The 26682-nt window shown below is 48.8% G+C and overlaps 1 protein-coding gene across 6 annotated transcripts in view; it reads right to left on the bottom strand.

Annotated features, from left to right (window-relative positions):
* TMEM175 (transmembrane protein 175) overlaps window positions 1-26682 on the bottom strand; it is an 81178-nt gene that overhangs the window by 39409 nt on the left and 15087 nt on the right. For 3 of the 6 annotated variants that reach the window (XM_039910664.1, XM_029053654.2, XM_029053655.2), the window contains exons 10-14: window positions 18867-19081; window positions 9141-9346; window positions 6578-6787; window positions 3990-4178; window positions 1327-1465 (exon numbers count right to left, since the gene is read on the bottom strand). In XM_039910664.1, coding sequence (XP_039766598.1) covers window positions 1327-1465; window positions 3990-4178; window positions 6578-6787; window positions 9141-9346; window positions 18867-19081 — 959 coding nt within the window. Of the gene's footprint in view, window positions 1-1326; window positions 1466-3989; window positions 4179-6577; window positions 6788-9140; window positions 9347-14812; window positions 15001-18866; window positions 19082-23930; window positions 25489-26682 lie in introns of those variants that run through there. The other 3 variants (XM_029053656.2, XM_029053657.2, XM_007672830.3) reach the window with 2 other exon arrangements.

The following is a 26682-nucleotide window of genomic DNA, read 5'->3' as shown; positions in this document are numbered from 1 at the left end:
CTCCCCTTCTCACTGTACCTCGATCTCGTCTATCTCACCACCGACCTCTCGCCCACGTCCCGCCTCCGGCCCGCAACGCCCCGCCAACCCCCCGGCTTCGTGTCCGACAGCCGACTCTCCCCGCCGTCAAAGTCTCATTGAAGGGGCAGGTCCTCCGAGAGGCCTTCCCCGACTAAGCCCTCCTTTCCTCTCCTCCCACTCCCCTTTTGCGTCTCCGTGACTTCTTCATCCCTCCCTCAGTCCCCAAGCACACAGGTACATATCTATCATTTATTTACATTAATGCCCGTCTCCCCCTCTAGACTGTAAGCTCGTTGTGGGCAGGGAATGCGCCTGTCTGTTGTATTGTACTCTCCCGAGCGCTCAGTACAGTGCTCTGCACACAGACACCCCCGCAACGTGCTAGTCACCCCTTAGCAGAGAAGCTCTGTCCCTCCTCCTCTGGCTGAACATAACGCAGGTTAGTGAAAAGGTGCCCGCCCTTCGGAAACCATCAGACGAAAAGCCACACAAGCTGCTTTCTGAATTGATTCTATACTCTGACGTCACATCTCAAGAGTAAGCGTTGATCCCCTTTTCATTCTACAGCGTGACAGGTCCCTCAGGGTTACTTTTACCTCCCACAGGAGTATCCGCCTCTTTTGGGACCCAGACTGCCAGGTTGAAAAAGTGGCCCGAGTGAAAACGCTAAAAATCAGAATGACACGGCACGTACTGAAAGCCACATCAGATAAATATTACTACAGACAAAAGCGGTCGACGGTCTGCTTTTTTCTGAGTAACGACAGGGAAACCTTTTCAGTGGATACACAACTTTTAGGAATATCCTCGATTCCTGTGGGGCATGAGGATTTGCACGCCGATTCTTCAGTCGTAGATATGGGATCACCTTAGTTTTAAACTGGCTCAAATACTGTACCGAGTCCAACCACCTGCCAATGAACTATGTCAGACACATTATCGCATATAGCCCAGGACTTGCTATACCCTTGGTATTAAGGCTATCCCAAGCAATACATCTTTATGATCTATGTATCAATATATCTTTATTCTGTCCCTGTTAGCTTGTAAAGCCCCTTATGGCAAAAGGTTTCGCTTCATCGCAACTCTAAAATCTCCTCATGCCAACTAAAGAGCTGAGCATCCTGTTGGATGACGACCTTGCAAGGAGAAATTGACCGTAACCTCTGGCAGAAGGTATAAGATAGCTGCATTTCTATTCAAAGTTTTACACATCAAAATACTTCGGCATCTTTGAGCGTGCACAACCAAAGATGTAAATCTAGTCAAAAGTCCCGCAAAGAGACAAGACCCCACAAGTCTTACTTTTACTCTCAAAGTCAGAGCTGATAAAAACCAACGGTGTTTGTACTTCTTCCGCTGACGAGCCTCCGTGGCTGCCTGTGTCAGACATCCCATGGTCTCCACAGAGAACGAGCAAATTGGCCAAAGAAGCCTCACTTTCCTAGAACTCACAGGAAAAGCGTCTCAATAGCAAAACAGATCGAAGAGAATGTACGTCACGGGGACCCAAAAAAATAAAAATCCTCTACTTTCCATTTGCAAATTTTATATGAAAATAGCAACAATCTCTAAATGAATTACACTCAGCGATGTAACACGTGTTTTCACTCCACGTTTCAGACAGACTGTAAGCTGTAAGCTCATCTCTAGAGCTCATCATGGGAAGGAAAGGTGTCTACCAACTCTGTTATACTGCTATATTGTGCTCTCCCAAAGAGCTTAGTACAGTGCTCTGCACACAGTAAGTGCTCAATGAATACCACCGACTGACAGGAAGAACCAGTCGTGCACACGCGTCCAACATCCACCAAGGTATGAATCTTCTATAACACAAGTTTCCCTTACCGCGGGGTTCGGCCCTAACCCCTACGTGACAGAACTGAGTGGAAATCCTTCATTAGGGTACCCACTCGCCACACCGAAAGAGTTGAAATGCTATCAGTCTCATCGACATTTTCTAGGTCATATCAGCAGAGCATTTAAGCCAACACCATTACAGCAATCCCACATAAAAGAGCCACTCCTTTTCTTTGATCGAGGAACGTTTGCAAATGGAAAAACTAGCCCAAGGACTTTGCGGAACTGAACCAAACTATTGAGGCGTCTTGCTTTACCTATTGAAGGTCAAGGGAGGGGTTAAAAAGGCAAAAAATTAAAAAAGAGGTAATGTGAGAGGAAAGGTTCATCTCAGGGGGCAGGGGAGAGAGATAATGATGCCAAAATGTCAAAGTTCTTCAGAGACTCTATCTTGCTTGGGGATTCTGGCCTGGAACGCCCTCCCTCTTCATATCCAATACACAAGTCCTATCCCGACCTTCAAAATCTTTTTAAAATCATGTTATTTTATTTTATTTTGTTAATGAAATGTACATCGCCTTAATTCTATTTACCATTGTTTTAATGAGATGTTCATCCCCTAGATTCTATTTATTGCTATCGTTCTTGTCTGTCTGTCTCCCCTGATTAAACTGTAAGCCCGTCAAAGGGCAGGGACTGTCTCTATCTGTTACCGATTTGTACATTCCAAGCGCTTAGTAGTGCTCTGCACATAGTAAGCGCTCAAATACTATTGAATGAATGAACCCCTCGTTTCCTCTCCTCCCACTCCCTTCGGCGTCACCCCTTCAATTGGATTTGCACCGTTTATCCACCCCTCCCTCCGCCCCACAGCACTTACATGTACATATCCACAATGTATTTATCTTCCCGTCCGTCTCCCCCTCTAGTCTGTTAGCTCATTGTGGGCAGGGAACATGTCCATCAACTCTGTTATACTGTCCTCTCCCAAGGGCTTAGTACAGTGTTCTGCACACGGTGTATGCTCAATATATACGATTGATTGCTTATTTGCTTGGATTCCAAGTGCCCAGTAAATGAGTCGTTGCGGAATAGCATACGGGAAGGTTAAGAAGTTGCAACCTGGGTTTAGGAGAGGACGATCTCATCGGGAGGGGGAATGGTGAAGGACCGTCTCCTAAAAGGGGAGGTTGCTATTGCGCTTAGGGCGGGTGCATGAGAGAGAACATATCTGGGTTGGGTGACAGGTAGGGGCGTTTCTACTATGTGGAACCAGTTTTCCATCCTTTCACTAAAGCTGTCCTTCTCACCCAGTTACAACGTAACTGATAATTGAATGGATAAAAATCATTGTCTGCTGAGATAATACAGAGATAAAGAAGGGTTTTACATTCCTTAGCAGACCAAATATAAATACTGATCCACCCAGCGAAGGCTGTTTCTAAATAATAGGTAGCCAGCAAGATCCCTACAAGTTCTCATGCCGGGTTACACAATCAAACAGTGTCTACAATCCTTTAAAATTTCCGAATCGAGTTTTCTTCGAGTCTCCCCAAACCCTGAAGTAACAAAAATGTTAGCATTCATTCATTCGATTCATATTTATTGAGCGCTTACTGTGTGCAAAGCGCTCTACTAAGCGCTCGGGAGAGTACAATATAACATCAGGCACATTTCCTGCCCACAAGGAGCTCACAGTCTAGAGGGGGAGACGGACATTAATATAGATAAATAAATTACAGATAAATACAGCTATGTGCTGTGGGGGAGGGAAGGAGGATGAATGAAGGAGCGAGTCAGAGAGGCGCAGAAGGGAGTGGGATTAGAGGAGCGGACGGCTCAGTCAGGGAAGGCTTCCTGGAGGAGATGTGCCTTCAATAGGAATAGTTTTGTAAAGAGCTAAATCAGAGTACAAGAGATGTAAATAACTCGGCAAGATGTATCATGCAACGAAGAAAAGGCCATTTGGCTACCGCTCCTACCTGAAAATCCAAAAGAATTCAGGGAGGTGGAAATATGCCCAGGAGGACGTACATATGACCGTCACACTACCCCAAGTAAGACTGCGTTCTTACCAGAAACGTGCCCTCTCTCTCTTCTGAGAAAGTTATAGCCATACAAAAAAAAGACTATGACTATCAGAACTATACCAAGAAATGTATCTTAACCTTGGCCAAGAGTGAAGTGTGAATCTTCTTTAGTATATTATCCATTTCACTAAGCTTCGGTCCAACCAATGGACTATTTGGTCCAGTCAAATGACCAATATGGTCCAATCCTAGGTAGTGAAGGATTAACAGATCCCAGTCTTCCCTTTTCAAAACTTTATCCAAGTGTCTGGTAACATTATCGTCGACCTTTTAAAAGAAAAAAAACAAACCAAAACACACATTTTAGAAGAACACATCCAACATTTTTGTTGCACAGAAACAAAATGAGATGTTACTGTTTGGGGATTGGTTTTTTTTTTTTAAAAAAAAAAAAACACTAAAATTCAAGGTCACTTTAATCTCAATTCTTCTAGTAACATATTTACAAAGAAATGTTATGAAATTTCTACATCATAGCAAAACCTCGTTAGACCAACACCATCTTCCATTTCACATTTGTTCTATAATCAATCAGTGGCATGTATTGAGCGCTTACCATGCGCAGAGAACTGTACTTAGCGCTTGGGAGAGTACAATACCAAAGGTGATGAAAAGGTAATCTAGCAGAAATCCGTTAAAAGTTTGAGGAAAAAAATGAAAACGGCTGAATCCGACCCCCGCGTCATCTCTCCACAAGCTATTTACAGGTGAGAGAACATCTCCCCCTGCTCTCCTTGGTCATGTATCCCCAAAAGAAAGTGGGGCCCACAGTTTTCCCTCGCATCCTAGGCCCATTGCTCCACATCCCAGGAAGAACTCTGCTATGTCCTTTCTGATGTGGCTCGGCAAAGCAGCGTGGCTCAGTGGAAAGAGCCCGGGCTTGGGAGTCAGAGGTCATCGGTTCGAATCCAGGCTCTGCCACTTGTCAGCTGTGCGACTCTGGGCAAGTCACTTCTCTTCCCTGGGCCTCAGTTACCTCATCTGTAAAATGGGGATTAAGACTGTGAGCCTCACTTGGGACAACCTGATTAGAACAGTGTTCTGCACATAGTAAGCGCTTAAATACCCCCCCACCCCAAAAAGGGGGGGGCTTCCACCAGCACTCGGAGTGCAACGCTCCCATTCATCTCAGTACCTACCTTACCAAAGAGGGCCAGAGAAGCGGCATTGGCCTAGTAGACAGAGCCCGGGACTGGGAGTCAAAGGACCTGGGTTCCGATCCCGGCTCCACCACCGGCCTGCTGGGTGACCTCGGGCGAGTCGCTTCACTTCTCTGAACCTCAGTTCCCTCATCTGTAAAATAGGGATTAAGACTGCGAGCCCCAAGTGGGACAGGGGCTGCGTCCAACCCGATTACCTTCTATCTACCCCAGCGCTTAGTATGGTACCTAGCACATGGAATGCGCTTAAACACCAAAACAAACAAAAAAGATTAGGAGCTCTAATTGGCTCAAAGGGAAAAATCTAAAGTATTAAGGAGCACAATATTAAGTACAGGAAGGAAGGGTCTAGTTGATATAGTACTTGACTGGAAGTCAAATTCCCTAGCTCATAAACACCGTCGCATTGGAGGGCTTAGATGCGGCCAGAGGATCTGCACTGGAGCCAGAGGAAGGGTTACATTCATCCCTCTCCCTTTAATCATTTATACACATATATTCTCCCCTTCAAGAAGAGATCTAAAAATATCCTTTTCCACTCTTGAAATGTATTCATCTGCTCATTCCCAACAACCAAACTATACAGCTTATGGGCAAGGAACATGTCCACCAACTCTGCCACAAAGTAAAGATGATGACGATGATGGTATCTGTTAAGCACTTACTATGTGTCAAGCCCTGTTCTAAGTGCTGGGGTAGACACGAGCTCATCATGCCAGACACAGTCCCTGTCCCACATGGGGCTCGCCGTCTTAATCCCCATTTTCCAAGTGAGGTAACTGAGGCGCAGCGAAGTGAAGCGACTCGCCCAAGGTCACACAGCGGACAAGCGGCGGAGCCGGGATTAGAACCTAGGTCCTTCTCACTCCCAGGCCCGGGCTCTATCTGTTAGGCCATGCCGCTTCCCTCTCCCGGGCGCTCAGTACAGTGCTCTGCGTACAGTAAGCACGCAGTAAATGCCATCGAACCCACGACCAACTGAACTCGGTCCGTTCCGCCACAATGCGTGCTTTCAAAACACGCTGGCAGAATTAAGTTCATTCATTCATTCAATAGCATTTATTGAGCGCTTACTATGTGCAGAGCACTATACTAAGCGCTTGGAATGTACAAATCGGCAACAGGTAGAGACAGTCCCTGCCCACTGACGGGTTTACAGTCTAATCGGGGGAGAAAGACAGACAAAAACAATAGCAATAAACAGAATCAAGGGGATGTACATCTCATTAAAACAATAGCGATAAATAGAATCAAGGTGATGTACATCTCATTAACAAAATAAATAGGGTAATAAAAATAAAAATATAAAGTTCTTCCAATAACACGTGGCGTCGGCTAGGGGATGAGAAATACGCGTGAGTTTTCCTTACCACGACGATTCGAGAACCTATTCCCCTCCTGCTGTAGGAGGCTTAACTGTCTAAAATGAGACTTTAGCACGAAACCATAAGGTTGGGCGTCTATTCCTTTTAAACCATCTATAACTTCCTTTATCCAACCACCTACCTCTGTAAAATCCGACACAAAAAAAGAGGTTGTTCCATCGTATTCCACAAAATGCTTTGGAAATAACTTAATCCAGGTTTCATCTCCATAGAAGATTATTCTTTTTCCAGCCGCTTTTGCCTGCCAAATCAAGTTGTCTTCCAATAGTGCAGGAGAATTGAGATTCATAACAATATCGATAAAGCCAGGGATACTGCCTGTCATCAGAGCCTACAAGAAACAGGTGAGGATTTAAAAAAAAAATTCATTGGAGATTACAGAGAAATTTAAAGAAAAACTGAGGATGAAGCAGTGAGAAAATGATCCCAGCATGAAGAAAAGCCACATTTTACCAACTTCTCCTTTCTGCGGTATGAACAGCCCTAGGATGAATTGCATAAAATTGTACTTGCTTGTTTTGTTGACCGCCTTTCTTTTCTGCCTTCCTGGTTTTCCCCCTCCTCTCCCTGTCAAGGGAGGAACACTTGGAAATACAGGGGTGACCACGCCAGGCTCAGACCTATGAGTTACCTCTCCGACACCTTTTCCCTCGCCTCTTCTTTACTGTGACACCCTTTTTGTGACCCTCACGAGGCTTGGGAAATCGGGGAAGCCATCCGCCAGTCCAAACAACTACCTGCAACCCGCTCCCCTGCTCTAATGCAATGTTCCCCGTCACCGGAGAAGCAGCGTGGCTTCGTGGAAAGAGCACGGGTTTGGGAGTCTGAGGTCATGGGTTCTAATCCCGGCTCCGCCACTTATCGGCTCTATTTTTGGGCCAATCACTTCTCTGTGCCTCGGTTACCTCATCTGTCAAATGGGGATGAAGGCTGTGAGCCCCACGTGGGACAACCTCATTACCTTGTATCTACCCCAGTGCTTAGAACAGTGCTTGGCACATGGTAAACACTTAACAAATACCATCATTATTATTATTATTCCCTCTGAGCACTACAGCCGGGGTGTCTGGTGTGTTCTGGCATCTTCAGGATCAGGGCACATCAACACAACTTAAAGGGTAAGAGCAGCTGACTCAGCCTGCTGAAGCTGGACAATCGATCAATGGTATTTACTGAGCGCTTATTTTACGCAGAGCACTGTACTAAGCGCTTAGGAGAGCACAATACCACAGAACTGGCAGAAACGTTCCCTGCCCCTAATGAGTCCCAGGGTGATGAACAGCTCCAAACCGTTCAGCTATAAAAAAAAACAAGCACCGTGCCCACCCCACTGAATTTCGTTCCCGTTACCCAGATGCAGTTATGTCCAAATGAGGGTCGAAGCCCAACGTGCTTTTTTGGTGAGACTGAAGGGTTGGTTGGGGTACAGTCCTGCATTGTGGACAGGGAACGTGTCATATTGTTATACTGTACTCTCCCAAGCGCTCGGTACAGTACTCGGCACAGCAAAGCGCTCAATGGATATGACTAACAGATACGACGGACTGACTGCACGGACAAGGCTCGGCTGGGGGGGGCTCAAAGCCAAAACTCCCACCGATCTGGAGGGGCTGAAGCAGCCTCCTGTTCCCCACTTTTTGGAAACCCACGGGACTAAGCAGTACGAGAACTAAATGCATATTTAAATGTTCCTCTTTGTTTCCGAATTAACTGCCACGGCAAGAGCGTCACTGCTAATGACCACGTCGCTAAATGGAAAAGGTCAGATCCATTTGAGAAATAAAAATGCGACGTCTTCAGCTACGACGAACAACCGGCACAATCTGTTCCCCTTATTTCCTGGGGAAATGGGGGAGGGAGAAGAAAAGCCCTTGGAGCAATCAAACCATAAACCGGATCATCATCAATAATCGAGAGCAGACTCTCCTAGAAGGGTCACGAAGATTACGAACGTCAGCTCGCCACCTCCGCTGCGGGCAGAGAAAAATCAAGAGCGATGGCCGGAAAATTTTCCGACTCGAGACGGTCTCTCGGGGGAGTCTGTGGAATCGCTATCCCCGGTTATCTCGAAGACAAGGAACCTTATAATAACTGTGGTACTTGTTGAGCGTTTACTCTGTGTCCAGGACTGTTCTAGCACTGGAGTGGATGCAAGTTAATCCGGTTGGATTCAGTCCCTGTCTCGCACGGGACTCCCAATCTAAGTAGGAGGGAGAACCGGTACTGAATCTCCATTTTACGGTTCGGGAAACTGGGGCACAGAGAGGTGAAGCGCCTTGCCCAAGACGACCACCCAGCAAACAAGCGGCAGAGGCGGGATTAGAACTCGGGCCCTCCCACTCCCAGGCCTGTGCTTTTTCCACTAGGCCCCGCTGCCTCTCTTGGACGGGCCGGGGGCAGAAGGCGGGATGGAGACGAGCCCTAGAGGGCCCTTACGGCACTATTCTCGACATCTTGCCCGGGTCTCCCGCACTCCAGTTACGGACGTGGGTGATTTTCACCGCCTTCCTCTACCGCAAACATCTCTCTGCGACTGACGACGGAGATCTTGTTCAGCGTGGGAAGAGAGAGATTACGTTTACATTTCAAACACAGGCCCGCCAGGGTCCCTCGTCAATCTCTGGACTGGTTATCCACAAGGTTATAGCCAGGACATGGTCAGCACTCGAAACCCGAGTATTTACCTTGATTCGAGGCATAGTGACAGTGGGAGGTTTTGCTTCAGCTACAAAACTATGCGATGATCCTCTTTCTACAAGATGGTTAGTGTAGGGCATGAAACGTGCTCCTTTTGCTCCAAAAACAAAATCATCCCTTAAAGCATCTATCAACACAATGACGACTTTTCTGAAGAGAGGCGGTGGCAATGTGGTCCAGTTTGAACTCGCTCCTACAATGCGAGGGGGAGGAAAAGAAAGAAAGAAAAAAAAAGGAACGTAAACTACATCCCGCCGTAAATTTTTAACGGCGAACTACCCTTTTTAAACTAATGCCTGAGGCCTCCTACGACACCACAGCTTGTCCGGCAACAGCCTGGACCCGGTCACTGCTCTTCAGGCCCCAGGCGCAAACGTAATGAACGACCCAAGCCCTTCGTGCGCGAGCTGGGTATCTGAGTACACAATAACCACAGCATCTGACCGCACACGTGAACGGCACAAAAGGGAAACATCCCCGCCTCCCAGTAGACTGTAGCAAAAACTACTGCTAGAAGATTGGAGAAAGTACAAGATTGGATTTTTTTTTTCCAAATGGTGTTTGTTAAACCTTTATCACGTGCCAGGCACCGTACTAAACGCTGGGGTGGATACAAGCAGCAGATCGTGTTGGACGTGGTCCCCGTCCCACCCGGGGCTCACGGTCTCAATCCTCAATTTAACTGAAGCTCGGCGAAGTGAAGTGACTTGCCCAAGGTCACGCAACAGACCAGTGGCAGAGACTGGATTCCCCCACCTGCTTTGGAAATCCACCCTTGCCTCTGACCCCAACCCTTCTCGCCGACTAAAAATACCGGCGCCCATTCTTCTTTCCTCCCTACCGTCACCATCCTTTGAAGCCAACGGCTCCTTCCCCTCCAATTTCACGCCTCCTGAACCTGAAAAAACCTTCTTCGGATCCCACTGTACCCTCCGGCTCTCCGCCCCATCTCCCCGCTCCTATTCCCATCCAAATCTCTCCAGTGGGTTGCGTGCACCCACCGCCGTCACTTCCTCTCCCCCAGACTCCCTCTCGGACCCTCGAACAGTCCCATTTCTGCCGCCTTCTCTCCACTGAGGCGGCTCTCTCCGAGATCACCACCAACGATCCTCCTCGCCAAATCTAACGGACACCACCTCCTCTACCTCTCGCCTGCTTTCGACACGGACACAGTATCGCGTCTTAGTTTGAACGCCACGGTTCTCTCCTGGTTCCCCTCCTCCCTCTCTAGCCACTCCTTTCCGGTCTCGCTTTCTTCTTCCTCCACCCGGGGCTCCGTTCTGGGTCCCTCTCTCGTCTCGCTTTGGACCCGCTCCCTCGGCAGGCTCACCCACTCCTATGGCTTCGACCACCACCTCTAAGCAGGCGACTCCCAAATCTCCCTCTGAACAGGTGTCTCACCGGCACCTCGAGCTCAACGTGTCCGTAACAGAACTCATCTTTCCTCCTCAATCCTGCCCTCCAGCCAACGTTCTCATATTAGTTAACGACCCCATTCATTGGATAGTATTTATTGAGCACTTACTATGTGCAGAGCACTGTACTAAGCGCTTGGAATGTACAATTCGGCAACAGGTAGAGACAATTCCTGCCCAATGACGGGTTACAGTCTAATCGGGGGAGACAGACGGACAAAAACACCGTCTTTTTGACCCCACCACCCTCTCTATTTCGGAAACCCGCAACCTTGGCATTATCCTTGATTCCTCCCTCTCTTTCAAACCCCACAATCAATCCGTCGCTAAACACTAACGGTTTTTCCTCCATGATATTCCCAGGACGCGCCCCCCTTCTCTTTATCCAAACAGTCACCCAGCTAAAAATAACTGTGGCATTTTGTTAAACACTTACTACGTGCTAAGTACCATACTAAGCCCTGGAGTAGATAATCAGGTCAGGCAGAGGCCCTGACCCACCTGGGGCTCACAGTCTAAGCAGGAGAGAGGACAGGTTTTGAATCCCCATTTTAGATGAAGAAACCGAGGCAAAGAGCAGCTAAGTGACTTGCCCAAGCTCACAGGGTAGGCAAGGGACAGAGCCAAGATTAGAACCCAGATCCTCGGATTCCCGGGCTGTGCTCTTTCCACCAGGCCACGGGGCTTAACTCGTATCAGTCGAAGGCTTTTATTGCGTACTTACTGTGTGCAGGGCGAGTACAATACAACTGAGTTGGTAGGCAAGTTCCCTGCCCACAATGAGGAGCAGTATGGCCTAGCGGCTAGAGCACGGGCCTAGGAGTCAGAAGGACCTGGGCTCTAATCCCGGCTCCGCCACGTGTCTGCTGTATGACCTCGGGCAAGTCACTTCTCTGTGTCTCCTTTTCCATATCTGTAAAATGGGGATTAAGACTGTGAGCCCCACACGGTATACGGACTGTGTCCAACTTGCCTATATCTACCCAAGGGCTTAGTACAGTGCCTGGCGCGTGGTACGTGTTTAACATATACCATAAGAAAAGAAAAATGAGTTTACGGTCCAGACGGGGTGTGTGTCGGGGGGGAGAACGAGACAGATGCTTTGTGTAGACCCTTATATCCTGGCTTCGCTTCTGTATCGACCTCTTGACTGGTCTCCCTGTCTCTCCAGCCCATACTTCAATCCACTGCCCAGATCACTATTCTAAAACATTGTTCCGCACACATCTTTCCACTCCTCCAAAATCTCCAGTGGTTGCCTGCCTCTCTCCACATCAAGAAGAAACTCCTGACCACTGACTTTAAGGCACTCGGTCAGGTGTCTCTGAGGAGAGTTCACTCCTCCACTACCCCACAGATCATACACTTCGTTCCTCTGAAGTCGATTTACTCACCGTGCTTCGTTCTTGCCTCTCCCGTCACCTTCACGCCCCTCCGCACTTCCCTCGTCAAATCCACCCCTGACGGTAACTTTCCCCATTTTCAAAGAAGAAATATCTTCTCCAGGGAGCCTCTCTAATCGCCGAAGGTCGGATCCCCCGCCGCCTGCCACTTCTGCATCGCCTAAGCACTTATCTACGTATCTTAAAGATCTTACTACTTACGCACTAACTCACGTACTTAGTTCCTTCTCTTTCTTCCTCCTGTCTAAAGAGTATTTGCGTGTCTCTCCCCCCTCTTAGATTGTACGTTGTCTGAGGGCAGGGAATCACGTCTATTTACTCTAGCGTACTCTCCCAAGCATTTGGGGCAGTGCTCTGCACACAGATGGCGGTTAATAAACACACCTGAATGATTCAATATTGGAATTCAAAGCGAACCTGTTGAATTGGAGCAACCGGAAAACTAAACCAAGTCTCAAGTAGACAAATAGCTTATCTCAAAAAACTGTATACTCCTTGAGGGAAGTTTCTACGATTCTACTTGCTTTTAATGCCTCACGACAAGCCTTCACACGCGGCTCCTTGCGGGCAGGGAATGTGTCCGTTTCTTGTTGGATTGTACTCTCCCAGGCACTTAGTAAAGTGCTCAATAAATACGACCGATAGACTGACTGTCGACTAGCCTCGGCCAGGACTGGAAGTAGCCACAATGAGGTTGACCGGATCAAGTCTTAGCTAGAGTGAATAGTCCAGGACTTGAGGGAGCGACACCAGACCGCTAATCAGCAATGGCACCACTTGGGTAGGCCAGAGCCAGAATTAAAGAGGAACGTGGCGGCCACAATTAGGGGGAACACAGGTGAAACCGAGGGGTAGCGGGGTAGCAAAGAGCCACGGTCGGGGAGACCCGCAAACCCCCTTAACAACCATAACAATGGCATCCGTTAAAGGCTCATTATGCGTCAAGCATTGTTTGAAACACTGGGGTAGATATAAGTTCATCGCTTTGGATCTAGTCCCTGTCCCACTTGGGACAGGTATTGAATCCCCATTTTGCAGACGAGGAAACTGAGGCCCAGAGAAGGTAAGTAACTCGCCCGAGGTGACAGCGGGCGAGTGGTGGAGCCGGGATTCCAACCCAGGTCCTCTGGCTCCCGGGCCCCAGGTTCTTTCCACTAGGCCACGCTGCTTTTCTTCATTTTAGAGGCTCCGCTCGGGTATTTTGGACATCGAGTACATTCGTAAGTACAAAACCCAAGCTATCTTTAAGGCCCCCATCCCCATAAGTAACAATTAGGTCACCTGGGGAACGACGGCCAATTTATACAGCCCAGGGACTGCAACTTGCCGGTATTCATTAGCACGGGCCTGACAATGGGAAGAACTGGGTTCTAATCCCAGTTCCGCCACCTGCCTTCAGTGTGGCCTTGGGCGGGCCACTTACCCTCCTGGGGCCTCAGTTCCCTGATCTGCAAAAGGGAGATTCGGCACCCGTTCTCCTACCAGAGAGCGTGAGCCCCACGTGGGAGCGGGATGGGGTCCGACGGGATTAACTTGGGTCTCACCCCAGCGCCTGACAAGCAGTGAGCGCTTAAAAAGTAACACAGTTATTAGGTTTCACCTGCAGAAGGCAGCCTCTGACCGTGTAAAAGCTACAGACTCATGGAGTCGCAGCTGAATCATCCCTGCAAAAAATAAAAAGATATATATGCCAGCTCCATCTTTCGGTAATGGCTTTCAACTGCCACCGGAGTCGTCACGTAGGGTCGTTTCTAGAGAGTTCCAAAGTTTCGACCGACAGCACAGGGGACACCTTGCCCGGGAACCACGTGGTGCCTATTTACTTGGGAAGCAGCGTGGCTCAGTGGAAAGAGCCCGGGCTTGGGAGTCAGAGGTCATGGGTTCGACTCCCGGCTCTGCCACTTGTCAGCTGTGTGACTGTGGGCAACTCACTTCACTGGGCCTCATCTGTAAAATGGGGATTAACTGCGAGCCTCACGTTGGACAACCTGATGACCCTGTATCTACCCCAGCGCTTAGAACAGTGCTCTGCACATAGTAAGCGCTTAACAAATACCAACATTATCTGAGAGGCCTCCAGCGGGAAGACACGACCAAGCGGTTGGGGTTGGCAGGCCTTCCCGAGCCCAAGGAGCACTTGGCAGCGTGGCTCAGTGGAAAGAGCCTGGGCTTCGGAGTCAGAGGTCATGAGTTCGACTCCCGGCTCTGCCATTTGTCAGCTGGGTGACTGTGGGCGAGTCACTTAACTTCTCTGTGCCTCAATTCCCTCATCTGTAAAATGGGGATTAAAAGTGTGTGAGCCCCACGTGGGACAACCTGATTACCCTGTCTCTTCCCCAGCGCTTAGAACAGTGCTCGGCACCTAGTAAGCGCTTAACAAATACCAACATTATTATTATTATTGGCATCCGGGCAAACCGGGTCACCGTCAAGCATTGTGGCTCAGTGGAAAGAGCCCGGGCTTGGGAGTCAGAGGTCACGGGTTCGAATCCCGGCTCCGCCACTCGTCGGCTGTGTGACTGTGGGCCAGTCACTTCACTTCTCAGTTCCCTCATCTGTAAAATGGGAATTAACTGTGAGCCTCACGTGGGGCAACTTGATTACGCTGTATCTACCTCAGCGCTTAGAACAGTGCCCCGCACATAGTAAACGCTTAACCAATACCAGCATCATTACGGAGGGAGAGCCCCGGCCGGCCGCTAGCTTTCGCCCAAGGTGTGCTTTGGAGGCGGTCTCCGTTGGCAGCGCAGGAGGTTTTGAGTAGGTGCGGGGCCCCCGGGAGAGGCTCGGGGCCCGCGCCCTCCGACTCCCCGGTCTTTCCGGGGCCGGAGCGGACGTTACCTGGCGCCGGCTCCGGCGCGGGGGGTTCCGCCCCCGGCGTCCTCTTGGGCAGAGATCGGACGGGCACCGGGAAGAAGCCCCGAAGGAAGACGGCCACCCCGACCGCCTCCATCAGCACGCAGCAAGAGGCGAAGCCCCCGGAGGCCAGCCGCATGCCCGCTCCTCGGCGGCGGGGGGCGGGAGCCGGGGCTCCGCGCGCTGCCCGGCCCGGGATCGCGGCGGGGGGCGGGGGAGGGAACGGGGCGGACGGAGGACCTCACTGCGGCCGCCCGGGCGGGAGAAGCCCGCAGCCTCGCCGGCCAGACCCGGCCAAGCCCGGCCAGGCCAGGCCAACCGCCCCCCTGCGTGGCGGAAGGTTCCGAATGGGACCCGAACCCCCCCGGCCGCCGCCGCACTGCGCATGCCCAGTCGGCGGCCGCCTCCTCCGCCTTTTACCGGGTTTTGCCGAGGGCCGGAAGAGGAGGGAGGGGCTCGGCTCCCAGCAGCCCCCGCGCCGCCGCCTCACATTAATAATAATAAGAAGAAATAATAAAAATAATAATTTTCGTATTTAATAATAATGTTGGTATCTGTTAAGCGCTTACTATGTGCAGAGCAAGTCACACAGGTCCACCGCATCCCAGGCCGTGCTTTTTCCACTAGGCCACACCTTTTCTCCTGTTTTATTTTTTGCTTCTCCTTTTCGATGTCTCCTTTCTTTTCGGTTCTCTTTCCTATCCCATATTTGTCCTCTTCCTTCTCCACTTTCCAATCCTGGTATTTTCCTTTTCCCCCTTCCTTTTCTTTTCTAATGTTTTTCTTTCTCTCTAAAATAGGCCGACGACACCCTTACCCCGATCTCATAAACATCCTCTCCATTTGAGCAGAGAAGGGGGATTTGGACTCGGGTCCATTCTTCCCAAAGATTTGAAGGTCTGTGCCGCTATCGATCAGTCGTATTTATTGAGTGTTTACTCTGTGCAGAGCGCTGTGCTCTGCACATAGTAAGCGCTCAATAAATACTATTGAATGAATGAATGAAAGTACAACAGATAAAAGATTCCCTTTTCGGTCTAGATAAAGAAGCAGCTTTAATGCCCAACTCGGTGCTGGAAATAGATAACCGAACAACGTTTGGGCCTTATGATGATGACGACCATGATGAATATTTTTTAAATGTTCACTACGTGCCAGGCACTCTACAAAAGCATCGGTTCAGACACGGTCCCTGTCCCACCTGGGGCTCGCAGACTAAGTAGGAGGGAGAACAGGTATTGAGTCCCTTTTGACAGATGAGGAAACTGAGGCCCAGAGAAGCGAAGGGACTTGCCCAACGTCACAGAGCTGGCAAGCGGCAGAGCTGCAATTAGAACCCAGATCCTCTGACTCCCAGGTCCATGCTCATCCCACTAGGCTTCCCTTATGTTCTACCGTTCTCCAGGTTGTGCCTCAACTTCAGGTAGCCTGTAATAATAATAATAATGTTGGTATTTGTTAAGTGCTAACTATGTGCAGAACACTGTTCTAAGCGCTGGGGGAGATACAGGGTAATTGGGTCGTCCCACGTGAGGCTCACACTCTTCATCCCCATTTTACAGATGAGGTAACTGAGGCACAGAGAAGTGAAATGACTCGCCCACAGTCACACGGCTGACAAGTGGCAGAGCCGGGAGACGAACTCATGACCTCTGACTCCGAAGCCCAGGCTCTTTCCACTGAGCCACGCTGCTTCCCCATCTGCGGGACTGGTCCGAGCCATCGACTCTGGAGAAACTGTGCATCAGTTTGTTTCTTCGTCCGAACTGCATCGCAGAATGAATAGCACGATGAAGCGCGAAACTTGCCTTTCTATACCTTCGGCTCGGAATTTGAAGGATTAGTCGTGGCTGAGGAAAGGCGATCTGTAAATGTAATCCTCTCTTCAAATACCCAAATATTTTCATGTTGTCGGGCCTTATGGAGTATAGAAGATGTCAGAAAATGTAAAACAAATCTGTCCTTGTCCAACTTTGGAGGGGAAAAATAAAAGCTTGGGCTGAACTTAACGGATTTACTTGCTTGTTTACTTGCTTATTGGACTTTTTAAATTGTGTTCTTCATGATGAAAACACCCCAGGGTCCAAGTACAGAATGTAACAAAAACTTTCAAATAGATAAAAAATGGATATTTCGGGACGCAATCACATATGAAAAAAAAAAAACCAACCAAAATGCCACTGCCCCAGGAATTATGCCTTGAATGATAGAGTGATAGAAAAGAAATTAAATGGAATATGGAAACTGTCAGCAGGCGTGCCCCAGATAATCTTAATTGCTGTGATGAGTCACAAGGCAAGAGGCAGTCTCTCCGGTAGTTATTGGACCTAGGACCATTGAAGACTTGATAGGCAACGGGAAACCTTGAATCGCCCTTGGAAACCAGTGGCAACTAGTTAGGAGTGCTGGAGTACAGATGCAGAGGACTTGTGGCTCTCCCACTCAGGATTCAAACACAAAACTCTGCTGAAGCTTTTTTGAAAATGGCACCTGCTCTGCACTTACTATGTGCCAGGCACTGTATTAAGCGCTGGGCTAGATACAAGCTAGTCCCGTTGGACACGGTCCGTGTCCCACGTGGGGCTCACGGTCTTAATCCCCATTTTACAGATGAGGGAACCGAGGCCCGGAGAAGCGAAGTGACTCGCCCAAGGTCACGCAGCAGACCTGTGGCGGATCCAGGATTAGCACCCAGGTCCTCTGACTCCCTGGCCCGGGCTCTTTCCACTGGGCGACGCTGCTTCTCAGTTCAGCTCTGGATAGTCTTTGAGGAGGGCTGCGGGAATGGGACCCTAGGGGGTCCCAAAGTAGGGGTGATGGTGATCAGGACCACATCTGAGAATTCATTCAATCGTATTTATCAAGCGCTTGCTGTGTGCAGAGCGCTGTACTAAGCGTTTGGGAAAGTACGATACGGTAATAGAGAGAGACAACCCCTGCCCACAACCAGCTCACTGGGCAGGGAACGTGTCTGCCAACACTACTGTATTGTGCTCCTCCAAGCGCTTGGTACAGTGCTCTGCAGAGAGTAAGCACTCAGTAAATACCACTGAGCGATCGATCGTCTGAATGGAATTCTTTGTTTATGGGGGAGGTGAAAACCCACGGAAATATCCCCGGGTTAACAGTAGAAAGAGCGAGAAAAGAGTGAAATGGAGGAAAGGGGGCCCGGCTACCAATGTGGGTTATCACCTCCCCCGTAAACAAAGAATTCCTTTCTTGGTTCTACCTGTCCACCATCATTATGCCTAGAGGACCAGGCCAAAAGGCATAGCCCCCGCAAGTCCAGCTCATTACTGCTTTCCAGCGGGGACGGAGGGATTGAGTCGCTTCTCTTTGGTAAGTTTTCAACTTGCCTTTTACTTGTAAATTGGTGCTTTTGAGAACAAAGCAAATCTGGGAAGTTACTATGGTGATGTAGTGTATAAATTGGTCATGAAAGTGTCTTCTTTAATAACAGCTGGGATTTGGGGAATTGTCTGTTTTGAGATTTAATGACCTTCATGTCATTCATCTATATTCATTAGCATAGTCACAGAATCACAATGCTAGCTCTTAGGTAACGTCTTCGAACCTTGGCAGATCGTGGCAGGAGGGAGGGGAGGAATGGCTTCACGACCCAAGTGTTTTAAGTGTAATTGTGTTTGTCGGGGAGAGGTGGAGGTTCCAAAATGAGACAGCAGGGAGCCAGGAGAAAGTCCCCTTCTTTTTTTTTTTTCTTCTTTTAATGGTACCTGTTAAGCCCTTACTATGTGCCAGGCACTGTATTGAGCGCTGGGGTAGATACAAACCAATTGGGTTGGGCACAGTCCACGTCCCACGTGGGGCACACAGTCTCAATCCCCATTTTCCAGATGAGGTGACTGAGGCACGGAGAAGGGAAGTGACTTAGTATGTGCCAGACACTATACTGAGCCCTGGGGTAGATTCCAGCTAATCGGGTTAGGTCGGACACAGTCCCTGTCCCTCATGGGGCTCGCAGACAACCCCCCGTGTTACAGACGAGCTAGCTGAGGCGCAGAAAAGTGAAACGACTCACCCAAGGTCAGACGGCAGACAAGTGGCGGAGGCAGGATTAGATCGCGGGTCGTTCTCGGGCCCGCTTGCATGGAAACGGAGATTCCTCTTCCTGGTCGTCCTGCAGCCCGGTTTGAATGCCCACTCCTTCCTTCTCTGTTTCCCACTGTTAAAATCATGGAGCGGCGGTGGGAATAGCAAAAGTAGGAAGTCCATGGAGCCAGTGTCAGTGCAGGGCTGGGAAGCAACAACAGGAGAGGGAGGAGATAATAATAATAATGATAATAATAACAATAATAAGATTTGTTAAGCAGTTACTATATGTCAAGCACTGTTCTAAACACTGGGAAAGATACAAGTTAACCAGGTCCGACACGGTCCCCATCCCACACAGGGCTCACATTCAAAGTAGGAAGGAGAACAGGTTTGGAATCCCCTTTATTACAGATGAGGTAACTGAGGCACAGAGAAGTTAAGTGACTTGCCCAGGGTTACACAGCAGGCACATGGCCGAGCCAGGATTAGAACCCAGATCCTCTGATTCCCAGGCCCATTTTCTTTCCACTAAAGCCAAGCTGCTCCTTAACATTCGGGCCCAAACAATTGCCCCAGGGCTTGGGTTCATCTTGGGGCCATAAGTAAACCAACAACAACAGAGAAGCAGCACAGTCTAGTGGAAAGAACATAGGCCTGGGAGTCAGAGGACCTGGGTTCTAATTCCGACTCTGCCACTTGTCCGCTGTGCGACCTTGGGCGAATCATTCAACTTCTCTGTGCCTCAGTTACCTCATCCGTAAAATGGGGGTTGACCGCGAGCCTCATGAGGAACGAGGACTGTGTCCAACTTAACCCGATCAGCTTGTATCTACCCCAGCGCTCAGTATAGCGTCTGGCACGTAGTAAGTGCTTAACAAATGTCATTAAAAAAAAAAAAAAGAAACTAACTCAGAAGCATCTGGTCCCGAGGAAGAGCAGTTAGAGTTTCTGAGGTCAAAGAAGATAGCCGAAGAGAAAAAACCAGCAGGGAACAGGAGAGGCTAACAAGACAGAAGTGACAAGCAGAGAAAAGGGGGAGGAGGTGGAGGTTGAAGAAAGGACAAAAGGGAAGATAAGAAGCAGGTCGACTCAGCCATAGCAGAAGGAGGGTGAAGAGCCAAGGTCACGGCCGTGGGAAAAGGGGAAAGCCGAGGAGAGACGAGAACGGGAAAAGGGGTCCGGCTGAGAAGGGATTCAGAGGGGTTTGGAAGAAGTACGGGCAGGCAGGATCAGGAAGAGGTCCAGAGAACCGGTTGGTCCTTCCATGGGATCGGACCCTCCTTCAGAGACACTGCCTGCCTGGACTTCCTCCACGCTCCGCTGAATCCCTTCTCGGTCCGGTTTCTCCCCCTCCCCGACTTCCAAAAAACAGAGCCCGGCCGAGTAGATCCACCCTCTTTGACCCAGTCAGAGTTTTGGCGACGCCACCGTTTTGCTTGTTGTCTTTGGAGAAGCAGCGTGGCTCAGTGGAAAGAGCATGGGCTTTGGAGTCAGGGCTCATGAGTTCGAATCCCAGCTCTGCCACTTGTCGGCTGTGTGACTGTGGGCAAGTCACTTAACTTCTCTGTGCCTCAGTTCCCTCATCTGTAAAATGGGGATTAAGACTGTGAGCCCCATGTGGGACGACCTGATTCCCCTATGTCTACCTCAGCGCTTAGAACAGTGCTCGGCACATAGTAAGTGCTTAACAAATACCAACATTATTATTCCCTCTTGGAAATGCAACGATTTGTCGCTAGGCAGAAACGGCTCACTGTTGCCGGACACCTGGGGCGCACCGGGGCAGCAGGGCCTTGGGGCCTAACCCCGCGCGGTTATGATGGTGCGCGCTCATCTCCTCCGCCCGCCCATTTTAGAGCGAGATGTCATGGATGTGACAGCATCGTGGGGAGGGATGGGTAGGACTTTCCTCGTTATTGGAGTGGAAAAACCTGCTGCCACTGCTCGTTACGTTCTAGGGACTGTAAGCGCGTTGCGGTCGGGTAAATGAGTCCGTTGTATCGTCGTATTGAACTCTCCCGAGCTCTTAGCCCCGCACACAGTAAGCGCTCCGTAAATGCGATCGAAAGAATGAATGAAACGCCTCTGTGGGGAGTAAAACTCTAACTGTTCTTCCCAAGGACCTGATGCTTCTGAGTTGGCTTCATGGGGTTATCTGGGTGGTTTTTTTAATGGTATTTATTAAGCACTTACTATGGGTCAGGCACTATACTAAACGCTGGTGTAGGTACCAGCTGACACAATCCTTTGTCCCTCAAGGAGTTCACAGTGGGACGGTGCTCTAATGCACCCGTTGAGGGTAGGGTAGTTTTTCACTGTTGGCGGTCACTTGGACTATACCTGTTCTTCCTCCTTCTTAAACTGTGAGCCCCACGTCGGACAGGGACTGTGTCCAATCTGATTATCTTATATCTACCCCAGGGCTTAACAAACACAATAATAATAATGATAGGTCTTCCAATAACAATATATTACATCATTATATTAGGACGATGATTTAAAATTCTCTTCCTTCATAAGCTAAAGCAGAATACCCAAACACTAGCAACAACCTGGCACCCCACTTAATATTTATTCACTGGCTTACTTTTTTTCTAGATATGCCAGGAGTGAAAGTAAAAAAACAAAACAACAAAAAAAACCCTCAACAATGTGCATTTTGTACATTAATCACAAGAATTAAAACGTGCAAGTTCTTTTCACAAGGATGGGGAAAAAGGAAGTTTTAATAATGGGAAAAAATCTTCTCAAATAATCCCTATCGATATGCTATACCGGCATTTTTCCTTTTTCTGGTACTGAATCCAGGATTAAACTCACTGTGGGCAGGGAATGTATCCGTTTGTTGTTATACTGTCCTCTCCCAAGCATTTAATACAGTGCTCTGCACGCAGTAAGTGCTCGGTAAATATGAATGAATGAAAGCACTGGCCTACTGTAACTGCTTCAGATAAGAGGAAGGAGAGAATGGAAAGATGGATGTGTAGATGAGTGAGTACTTAAATAACAGGGAATGTAAGGCCAGAAGTGTTCCAGGTGGTAGTGAGAGTCCTCAAGTGCTGAGATGGTAGTTGGGACGACGTGACCCAAGGAAGAGAAAAGTGAATCTGGAGGAGGTGGGATTTCAGAAGGGATTTGTTCTGGCAGAGTTGAAGTGGGAAGGAGTTCCAGGCAGGGGGAAAACTTTGAGCAAGAGGTTGGCAGCAGGAGATACCAGAATGAGGCACCTAACGAGTCGGGACCTGGGTTCTAATTCCAGCTCTGCCAATTGTCTGCTGTGTGACCCTGGGCAACTCACTTCCCTTTCTCAGTCACCTCATCTGTAAAATGGGGATTAAATCCCAGTCCCTCCCACTTAAACTGTGAGCCCCATGTGGGACAGGGACTGGGTCCAACCTCATTATTTGGTATCTTCTCCATTGCTCGGCACATAGTAGGTGCTTAACAAGTACTATTTAAAAAAAGCGTGAGCTGGGGTGAGGTGGGAAAAGCTAAGTAAGAGGGAGACAGCCGATGGAGTGCCTTGAAGCCACTTCCCTGGGCCTCAGTTTCCTCATCTGTAAAATAGGGATTTAATAGCTGTTCTCCCTCCGACTTAGAATGTGAGCCCCATGTGAGACATGTACTGTTTTCCAACGTGTATCTTGTATCTACCCAAGAGATGATACTGTTTGTATAATATCATACAAGAGATATGAAGAGATAATCAGATCTGTATAATACTTGGCACATAATAAGCACTTAACAAATGACATTGTTATTATTATTTACCCCAGTTAAGTGCTGGCATCTAGCACTTAACCAACACCAGGCACATACGTGACTGCAAGTTTCTCAAGGGCAGGGATCGGGCCTGTTTCTTCGGCTGCATAGTCGTCACAGTGCTCTGCACACAGTAGGCTCTCAATAAATGTTCTTTTTTAGATACAAGCTAACCGGTTGGACACAGTCCACATCCTACACGGGGCTCACGGTCTCGATCCCCGTTTTACAGATGAGGTAACGGGCACAGGCGAGTGAAGTGATTTACCCAAGGTCACACAGCAGAAAAGTAGAGGAGCCAGATTAGAATGCAGTTGCTTCTGCCTCCCAGGCCCGTGCTCTATCCGCTAGATGATGCTCTTCCCGGGTCTACAACGTTGCCGACTACTGAAAATGAGATAGGTCATCCCAGGGTCTAACGTACAGAAGAGTTACACTAAGATAGCCTCCATCCTCTCAGGAGACGGAGGGCGGTGACCCTAGTCGTGAATGATAAGATAAACATTAGGAAATGGAGGCTCTTAGGTTCCTTGTCCAAGCCTGACAAGAAAGAGGAGAAACCTAGCTTTTCGGCCCCAGAGGAAAGGAATCTGAGAGGATAACTGATTTCTGTAGGGACAGAGAAATGTGGGCCTTTTGTATTTGTTTAGGTGGTAGTCACTGAGGTTTATTTGAAGAGGAAATGACCGCAGTATTTTTAAACTTGGCCGAAGCAGACTATAATTCAATAGAGCATCTCTTCTTGACCCCACCACTCTTGACCCCGTGACTTCCTCCAGTTACCGCCCCATCTCCCTCCTACTGTTCCTCTCCAAACTCCTTGAGTTGTCTACGCCTGCTGCCTCCATTTCCTCTCCTCCCATTCTTTCCTTGACCTCCCTCCCCCCAATCTGGCTTCCTCCCCCTTCGCTCCACCAAACTTGCCCTCCCAAAGGTCACCAGTGATCTCCTTCTGGCCACATCCAACGGCCTCTATTCCCTCCTAATCCTCCTTTATTTCAACCTAATTTTAATTTAAAAAACCACAGGAGGATGCTGACTTTAAGATATTCTGAAATTATTCACGATCTGCTCTGTATCGGTCCTGGTGCCACTGGTATGATATCTTCGGCCGTGGAGATGGCCTACGGTCTGGCGCCCGTGTAGTCGAAAAGCAAGGTGGACTCATTAAAGAGCTACCACTCAGGAACGCCAGAGTTAGCTCGTTTCAGAAGGATCGGAAAGAGAATTTTGAAGTAAAGGGCCTTTGGACTCCTTGGAGAAGAAAGGAGAGAATAAAACAGAGAACTTCTCATAAAGTTGAGTTTATTTGTTGACAAAACTTATTACGAAATGCAGACAGCGGAAAGCCTTTTTCGAGTTTTTAAACTGTCGCTCCCAAATGTCTCGTCTCCACAGAGGCCTTCCAAACGCTGGCACAAAGAGCGGCCTGTGGCCCGGAGGTTGACGTATCGAGTTGTAACCTTCGGCCGTGATTCAGCGGCCGCTTCCCGTACCATTGCTCGGGCGCCGCGTGGGAGATCCAGTGAACTCCGAGGAGAGGGACCCACCGTCGGTAGTGGTGGGGCGTAGGCCACACCTTCACTCTCCCCCTTGACTGGGCACGGCAAAGCGAACATGCTTTCAGATTGACCAAACTGTACAGGTGATTTTCTGAACGAGCCCTAAAACTGCTGATAGTGTCTTTTCTGTCAGAATATAGAAAAACCTGGACTTTGCATAGACTTTTACATTCACGGAGAACAAGGATCACTCCCAGTCTTGTTGTTGATGGCTGGGGGGGAAAAAAATCCCTTTCGAGTGTATTTCTTCTTCCAGCTTGAGTTCCAAGCTGATCAGGGTCTCGGTATTTCTCCTAATACCGTTTTAGAAATTCTGGAGTGAAACATCAAACGACCTCTGTCTAAATGATGAAATGGCTCCCAAATCCCTCCATTCAGTCCCCCAAGATATAGTAGTCACATAAAGAGACGATCACTAAGGAAATCTGCCGCTCCTCAAATAACAGAACCATCAACGGGTTTCCCAACTGCGACAGAATGCATTTTCTCCCATTGAAGAAATGGAAGAGTAAGCTAGAAACTATCACCTTTAGCATAGAGCACTGTGAAAACTGACCATCTAAGGTAACGAGAGAGCTGCCAGTTAGACTAAAAGCTGAACTGGAGTTCAAACAGTAGCGTTAGGAGAATGCTTCGGTAGTAGGCGATCTCTCTTCACCTTCCCGTAACAAGCTGTCCTTTCGTCGGCCCAGAGAAACGACCGACCTGGTAATCGCCAGGGCGATTCTGACAAAAATGCGCAACAGGAGAAAGGCAAATGGGACTATGATCTGCATGAGATGGAAGATGGCTGTACTGAATTTACTCAAAAAGCAAGTGGAAAAGAATGCGCCAAGGCTCACGCAAGGGTAGAGAGCTAGTTTGGCAAACATAAAGGCGTGTTCCTTTCCACCGTACCACGCGAAAGGATGTAACGTTTCCCTTTCATTAAGGAGAGCCGTGGTCCATATAGCAAACTGAAAGATGCTGGCAAAAAAAATGATGACACAACTGACCCGAATGGTCTCTATTTCATTGTGAGACTGCTCTGCAAATTCACTGGTCTGTTGGTAAGCTAGAGGAAGCCCGCCTATGAAGGCCAGTGAAAATGTATTCATCAGCCCCATAAACTGGGTTGTCTTTCTTACGTGCAGGAAGAGGGAATGATGAACAAACCAGAGGAGACCGACCGTTACAAAAGAGCCGAAGTAAGCGAGGAAATTTGGTCCGTATTCACTGAGCGCTTCAATGAGGTTGCCGTGGAATTTCTCTCGCACCTCCTTGGAATCGGGAACGTTGTTCTCACTGATAAGTTTTAAAGAATAAAATTATGCTTCATCAGCTTGTTGCACAGCTAAGACACCAAGAATAAGCAGTCAGTGCTCAATTATTCAGCCAAGATCCTCTACTTCTCCACTTTTTGGGGGCCTGTGGTCTACCAGTTGACCATCTCGCATGTCATCAGCACCTTCGTCTGAAGGACGGGAGGGAGGGAAAGGCGGAGGAAATTACATCAGCCCAATTTGCTACTTGTTAGCTGCTCTAACTAAAGGTTTAATCATCATCCACGGTATTCATTAAGCGCGCACGGTGCGCCGAACACTGCACTGAGCACTTGGGAGAGTACACCACAACAGAATTGGTAGACACATTCCCTGCCCACAGCGACCTTATAGCCTAGTGGGGGAGACAGGCATCAGTACAGAGACATAATTCATAAAGATATATTTTTTAAATATGTACGTAAACGCTGCGGGGCTGAGGGTGGGATGAATATCAAATGCCCGAAGGTCACAGATCCAACTGCAAAGATTGAGGGAAGGGAGAGGGAGGTGGGGAAACGAGGGGCGAAGTGGAAACCGCTGGCTAAAAGGAGGGATTGGGCTCCCGTATTTATTTGTATGCTGAATTGCCCATCCGCCGCATTTCCGTGTCAACATTAATCAGAGATGCCAATCAGAAGGGGACTCTGACTTTAGCCCTTTGATACAGGGCCGCCCGGTCGTGCGGAACCAGACATCGGATGACGGGAATAAAGGCTATGTATAGTGTCTAGCTGCTGTGAAAAGCAACACCTCTCTTAATCTATTTTATTTATTTGCGCTCCCTCATTGACTAGCTACTAGCAGCCCCGCGGCACCCCAGGATGCCTCTGCCATTTGGACACCAGCGTTCCTTGATAATTGAAAGTCGACCGCAATGACTTTCAAGATTAGCAGCGGTAATTGGAAACCGCTCTTTCTCTTCCGTGTACCTCTCTTAAAGATGGTCCAAAGACATTAGGAAGTCACCAAATATCGAGTCAGAGCAAAACTGATTAACAGAGACAACATGATTTCCCGAACGCCCCTTCTGGTTTGCCAATTCAATCAAAGCTACTTTGTTCCGAGGGGCTCGCTCCACGAGAATGCTGATGCCATTGTTTTCTGGCCGTTTTCTAAACGTACATTTGCTCATCTTGCCTTCCTTCAGTACGGAATCTACCCTGGCCAGTCCTCA

This window comes from Ornithorhynchus anatinus, chromosome X3, assembly GCF_004115215.2.
Source record: "Ornithorhynchus anatinus isolate Pmale09 chromosome X3, mOrnAna1.pri.v4, whole genome shotgun sequence".
In the NCBI taxonomy this organism is placed as follows: domain Eukaryota; kingdom Metazoa; phylum Chordata; class Mammalia; order Monotremata; family Ornithorhynchidae; genus Ornithorhynchus; species Ornithorhynchus anatinus.
The sequence above is the reverse complement of the archived record's forward strand: the minus strand, read 5'-3'. Positions and strand labels throughout refer to the sequence as shown.